Source organism: Gavialis gangeticus, unplaced genomic scaffold (genome assembly GCF_001723915.1).
Source record: "Gavialis gangeticus isolate Ggan-Ray unplaced genomic scaffold, GavGan_comp1, whole genome shotgun sequence".
NCBI lineage: Eukaryota > Metazoa > Chordata > Crocodylia > Gavialidae > Gavialis > Gavialis gangeticus.
Window position 1 is genome coordinate 1,268,053 of NW_017729007.1, and position 7,090 is coordinate 1,275,142.

At 41.7% G+C, this 7,090-nt stretch overlaps 1 protein-coding gene across 1 annotated transcript in view; it reads left to right on the forward strand.

Moving 5' to 3' along the window:
- Positions 1 to 595: 595 nt before the first annotated feature.
- The window catches only part of FRRS1L (ferric chelate reductase 1 like), a 15,970-nt gene continuing 9,475 nt past the window's right edge, over positions 596 to 7,090 (forward strand). Inside the window, exons 1-2 of the mRNA XM_019509256.1 lie at positions 596 to 918; positions 1,340 to 1,478. Coding sequence (XP_019364801.1) covers positions 785 to 918; positions 1,340 to 1,478 — 273 coding nt within the window. The 5' untranslated portion in view covers positions 596 to 784. The remainder of the gene's footprint in view (positions 919 to 1,339; positions 1,479 to 7,090) is intronic.

Here is a 7,090-nt window from a genome sequence, read left to right on the forward strand (position 1 = left end):
AAGAATGGAGACTCTACCACCTCTCAGAGTAACCTGTTCCAGTGTTTTACTGCTCTCCTCCTGAGAAAGTTGTTCTGAATATGTAACATAAATTTCCCTTACTGCAACTTGAGACCATTGGTCCTTGTTCTTTCAGCACTGAAAACAGTCTAGCTCCATCTTCTTTGTAACCACCCTTCAGGTAGTATTAAATCCCCCCAATCTTCTTTTCTCCATACTGAAGCCAGTTCCCTCAGCTTCTCGTCAGAAGTCATGTTCCCCAGCCCTCTAACTATTTTTGTTGCCCTCCACTGACCTCTCTCTAAGGTGTCCACATTCTTTCTGTAGTGGGGGCCTCGAACTGGGCACAGTACTCCAGATGCTGCTTCACCAGTAGAATAGTCAGTTCTCTCGATCTGTTGGCAACACTCCTATTAGCCCAGCCCTGTATGCTGTTAGCCCTCTTGGCAACAGGGGCACACTGTTGGCTCATATTCAGCTTATTGTTCACTGTAACCCCCAGGGCCTTTTCTGCAGAGCTGCTACTTAGCCAGTCAGTCCCCAGTCTGTATCAGTGCATGGGATTGTTGTAATGAATTAAGCAAATAAAATAATCCAATCCAGTGATGCTTTCTGTTCTCTCTCTGTGCTGGCTTATCTGTTTAGACTGTAAACTTTTCAAGGCAGGAACTGTCCCTAGCAAAGTGTGCCTAGCATATGTGATGCTTAGCAGGATGCAGCTTTGATCTTGGCCTGCAGGCAGCATGGTGGTGTAGCTATGTATTAACAACAGCAGGATTTGAATATGATATACTGTATTCATCATTCAGTCATGATTTATTTTGATTATGCAGGTTACCCTTTTCCTACTGCTCCTCCTGTGGATCCATTTGCAAAAATTAGAGTGGATGATTGTGGAAAAACTAAGGGATGCTTCAGGTTAGTCTAAAGTAAATGTGGAGAACTTTATGTTCAACATTGCTCGCCTACCCTAGACATATTAGTAAATGTGCCCTATTTAACACTTCTGTTATCTGTGACCGCTTACAAAAATAGTCTCACTGAGGTCAGTGGATGACTGCTGTGATTTAGCTACTCACCATTATGAATTAACACTGTACAGTCTGACTGTTTAGGGATAATTATTTCTAATACTGTAATTAACGGCACATACAGAAATAAAATATAAAACTTTTGGTTTGTTTTGTTTCTCTGCCAAGAACTGTGGAAAATTTAAATATAATCAATGACAAAAAAATCCTTCTTCTAGTTTTTTGTATGGAATTGTGGATGAGCAATACATTATTTGTAGTTTGAATAGCAAAAAGAGATGTACATTTTGTTTTCCTATTTAATTTAGGTATGGTAAACCTGGCTGTAATGCGGAGACTTGTGACTATTTTCTAAGTTATCGTAGGATAGGAGCTGATGTAGAGTTTGAGCTGAGCGCCGATACTGATGGCTGGGTGGCAGTGGGATTTTCCTCAGACAAGAAAATGGTAAGACTGACTCACAAAGCTTAATATTGATTCATGACACCAAATTATATAAGCATTTACATGTAAGAAATATGCACAATATGTATCTGATCTAAAAAGCAGAAGCATAGGCATACAGAGATAAAACAACTTGTTGAAAGCTGAGAAACAAATCAGTAGCAGATCAGAGAAAAGACAGGCCTGCTCATTCCACTGGACCGTTGTCACCTACTTTTCATATGAGACATTACAGTAATCTTTTTTTCTGTTGTTGAATGCTTGACTTGTAATAACTTCTTTCCATTTGATTTTAAAAAACCTTCAAGAATATGTCATTTCATATTGTACCACTTGTACTATTTGTGCCAGTTTTACTTGAGCAAAGACTGTGACAGAAATTAGAATAGTCCTAAGGTTTTATTCATAATTCAATTAATATTCCATGCTATAAATTTAGACTGCCTAATTAATTTATGAAGTGAGTGCCCTCTTTCAGTTCTTCCATATCCCAGAAGAGCTAGGTGAAGGTACTAAAATACTAATATTTTAAATGTATGTTCTCTACTAAGCTTCTTGTTTAGTTTGTTTTTTCACGTTTTTATTTTTTTTAATTGGTGTTGCACATACAGTGGAGTCGCATAATATGTGCATTTAACTTACGCAAATTCGACTATACGTGCTCGGAAAAAAAAAAGAAGAGAAAAATAACAATTTAAATAGTGCGGGCGATTCCATCTGCCATTCCACTCAATGAGCGTATGCCCCAGAGTGAGTGTGAGATGGGAGACATGAATCTGCTGTTCCCTCAGTCAGTCTCAGTTCCCACGTGCCTCTCATAGTGTGAGCATCTCGCCGTGCTGAGTGCGATTCTAATTTTGACTATACGCGATTTTCGCCTTACGCACTGACTTTAGAACCTAACCCCCATGTAAGATGCGACACCGCTGTATTTATTTTTATTTCTGCTATTTTGCTATTTTAGAAGCTTTATTTTTTTATTAAGGTTAAGGAGCAAGCAGTATTACAGTCTTTACAAGAACTACGTTATACATAAAGTTGTGTTTGGGAAACATATTTCAGCTCAGGACAGTTTACACTGTTATCTATAAATGGTTATTGACTGAAACACACAACTAAGACACAAAAAATGCACTGTTCTGTAATACATTTCATGTCAGGGGGCAAGTATTTATCTACGGTAAATATAAAAATAATAAGTGGACTCTGTAAGATGAAGAATATTAAAATGTTTACAGGTTCTGATTCAAAACCCATGGAAGTCAATTGAAGGTTTCCCATTGGATCAGACCCTAAATAAGGAGCAGTAAGAAATGTTGAGAAGATATGCTTTTCCATCCTAATCTTATAATCAGGACTATTTCATCAATAAATATACTTCTATTGTAGAGGGAGTCATCAAAAAAGGATAGGAAGGGACCTCCAGGAACAGTCCTACACCTAGTGTCACATTTTTCCCTTCCCATGAATTTTCAGGCTGTTTTAGTGACCTAAGTCTGTTAGAACTTGTTACTGTAAACGACTGTGATCTCTGTTGTGGTTAGAGTACACTTTCATCAGATTTCTGCTTCAATACTATCGAGTCCCTGCTTAGGGCTTGTACAGCCAGGTAAATTTAAGAAAGAAAAGAGTATTGGTTCCTGGATGGATTATTTTTTAATTCCATGTGCAGCCTTTAGTATTCTTTCTTGTCCAAATAGTGTTGACTGTCTTGTTTTGGGACTGTAGGTCTTCATAAGTTTTAGCATCCTTTTCTCTAGATGTAGGTCCATACTTTTTATAAATTTAGGACCTGATTTTGATATTGAATACGGTGACAGAGCCCAGGCCCCCTTTACCACTAAAAAGGTACATGCCACTCAAGTTCATGCTCAAAAAAGAAAGGAAAAGTCCCTGCTTCAAAGAGTTGTCAATCAACAGTACAGTTAATTACTTAGAGGGTATGTCTACATGTTTCCCTCTGGAGACATAGCGATGCCCTAGGTCACTGTACGGCACACTGTGGTGACGTAGCAATCGTGTGTCTACACACAATTGCCAGCTACATTGCCATAGCAGCGTGGTCCCCAACTATAGCGTGCTTCTATGGCGACATAGCTGGTGAATTTAAGTATGTGCTGCCCATACACTGCAGTACAGGTGGTTATTGCACCATGTTTTAGCACTTCCACATAGCAAGTACTAAACCACGGTACAGTAACAATGTCACTGTATGGTAATGTGTGGAAATGCCCACTATGTAGGATGAGAGCTCTTAAAGCAAAAATAATTAATCCAACATTGTTTCTTCACCTTTATAATTGTTGGTTTAAACTGATTCCCGTGGGTATCTGTGGCAAGGTGGGCATCCCTGTTAGCCACAACTAGCTCCCCATCTGCCTCTGGGCATGCCGCCCTCCTGTCTCGCCTGCCACACCTTGCTTTTATTTAATAAAGTTGTTAAATAAGGCGGGAGGCTGCCCATTATTGCACTCCGATATTTGGGAGAGTCTGTGGCTCCGTACCTCCCCTACACTGTGGCCCAAACTTCACAGATGGCATCTCAGGCAGTTAGTTGGACCCCTGCCTTCGCCCATTAGCTGTGGCCCCCAACCATGGGGACCTTTGGCTTCTGTAAACCCTGGATCCCTTTTCTCAGGCCCAGTCAGGACCCTGAGCTCCCTCGCTTATCATGGGGGTCCCTCGTGGTGGGCCCCTGGTCCTTTGGACCCTCAGGTCCTGGCCCCAGCATTGACCTGTCGAGTCCCTCAGCAGGGTCTTCACCTCCTGCTTGCATATTCTGGAGCAGGATTCCCCATTCCTGGCTCAGGTGCTCTGGAGAGTGTGCCTGGCCCTGCGGGGTCTCTCCCCAACTAGCTCAGGCGCTTCCCGAAGCTTACCTGGCCTGTACTCCTTCCATGGTGTAATTTCCCTCTCACACACTGTGAATGATGCTCCAGGGTCTCACAGGGACTCTCACTCCACCCCTGGAGCAGCAGGTCATTGCGTTTGGCAGCTGGTATTACTTCCTACCCACCAGAAGGTGAGGGCTGGGGTTAAGGCGCCCCTACTCGCCTTTCACCAGGGTGATCACTGGCTTGGCATTTCCTGGGGGCTCCCACGACACTGAAAGTCCCACCAGGCCACCCACTCCCAGCAGGGTGCAGTTTTAGGTCATGCCCAGGACCAGGAGCCTCCTTACCATCCCCTACAGCTCCTTCCTTACCTCCAGGATGATACCAGCAGCCCTACAGCCAGGCAATGTTGCTGCCTCCTCTGCCAGTAGGGAACTGATGCAGTTATAAAGGCAGCCAGGGATTTAAAATGGCTGCCACCATCAGGCACCTGCTGGCAGCTTGGCTCAGGCCCTTAAAGTGGCAGGCACCTACAGTGCCCTGCCACAGTATCATCCTCAAAGTGAGTTTTTAGGAAGGATTTGAATTGAAAGAAAGTGATTGTTCAAAGTGAACTGAGACTAAAGTAATTCCATGGGTAAGGGCACTCCTGTTGACAGGACAGAGATGGGTATGTGTGAAGGAAATGAATGTCTTGTGCCTAGATGCACTGGTGGTATGGTGGGACTGGGAAGACTTAAAAAAGAAGAGACCTGAAAAAGAAGCCAATATAAGCCAAAGCAGAATCTTGAACGACTCTACAAAAAAAGACAAGAAGTTTAAATTCAGTGTGGGATATGGCTGAGAGGGGTATACAGCAAAAATGACTGGGGAAGCATAATTCCAGCATCCACAACTGGCTGAAGTGAGTAGATTGATGTGAGTGTTAGGGATCTACAGGCAGACAAGGTTCTTTGGGTAAATATGATATCTTTTATTAGACCAACTAAATATTTAGTTGGTTATTTAGTTGGTTCAATACAAGATATCACGTTTACCCAAAGAACCTTGCCTGGCCTTGCCTGCCTAGGTCCTTGGACCAACAATGGCTACAACCAACACACCAGAAACAGGGATCTACAGAGCAGCTGTAGCTACAGAAAAATTGAAAACCAATATTTTAATAGAGCTGCTCAGGATGCTTATTTTGCTGTCCCATAAAAGATTTTATTTAGAAAAGGAAAATAATCCACAAATAGCTTGTCCTGAATCTGTACAAAAAGATAATATTTTGAGTCTTTTAGGGAACTATTTTAATAAGTTTTACATCGACTGAAGCATTTTTGTTTCAAAACATTTTGAAATGTTTTGTTTTGATATTGACCCTTTTAATATTTTACATAAAGTAGTTATGAAAAAGAATTGTTTTCAAACAAAAGAAATTGAAACATTGGATTCTGAAAATGTCAAAACAGGTCATCTTAACATATTCCGTATTTTTAATAGAATATTGTCAATCTGTACAATTTCATGAAAAAGTTTGGTGGTTTCAAAATAGCATTTTCCTAAGTATTTTCATGCCAGCTCTAGCTTTAACATATCTCTTATAGGTGGAATGTTCTAGTTTTTAAAAATATCTTTGTTCTTAAAGATAAAGAGACTTTCTTTAAACGTGTTAAGTTGGAAGTGGAAATTTTGGAAAATTGTCAATGATTTAACATGGGGTTTTAGAAAGGAAGCTGTTTTAATGTAACTCTAGCCATTGTGGCCTGTCCTACAATATTACTGAGTTCTGAAGCTCTACAAATGCAGTTCTTCCCCAGTTGTCACCTAGGTTTCCTATTTTCCACACATTTTGTTAGAATCTGCATATAAAGATAGTCACGGGGTACAAAATCTTTTTTTTTGCCAGGCCATTTTTGTCCATATCCACTTTGTTTCCAAAAAGTAGTTTGTGCTTCCAAGATTAGGGGAGAAAATCTCAGTTAAGAATCTTTTGTAACATGCATACAATAGAAAAAAGGCTTTCTGAACAACACAGCAGCATGCTTTCCACCTTGTGTGTGATATACCAATGACATTATGTGGAAGCAGTTCTAACATGTGGCCTGCAGGCCATGGTAGCTACCTCTTCCAGTACCACATGGTGGGGGAGTGCTGCCACAGTACCGCTATTACTTCGATAACATTAATTTGATAACAAACTACAGAATATCAACTTCATTCTTTGCTATGACATCTGATGAGAAATTATGTTGAAAGTAACATTATGCCCTGATTCTATGCCTGCTGCATTGACATTGGTATTGAATAATTGTCTTAGAAATAGGGCTGTGCGAAGCAGGCCATATTTGATTTGGATTCGGCATGATTCGGGGGACAGTGATTTGATTCATTGATTCAGATCAATGTCCCAATTCGATTAAGCTAAATCTGAATCTGAAGATTCGATTCTGATTCAGAGAATCAGCAATTCAGCCATAGACACAGCTTTATATATTTTTTCTACATACCTCGAGGTACCAGGCGTGGCTCGTGAATGCTGAGATGGTGGGGTAGATGAAGTATCCCACAGAAGCGTTGGGGGGAGGCCCTGCGTGCTAGGCGGCAGACCCGTAAGTGAACTGGAAGCACTTCTGTTCCACTTCCAGGTCCGCCACCGAGCATGCAGGGAACCCACCCCCCAGCTCGGCAGTCAGCTGCAGGGAGGCCCTTGGTGCCTCCCCCCCGACCCAGGATGCTCCAGTCACTGAGGCAGGGGATGGGGGTCCCCTGTGCACTCCACGGTGGACCCGGAAGTGG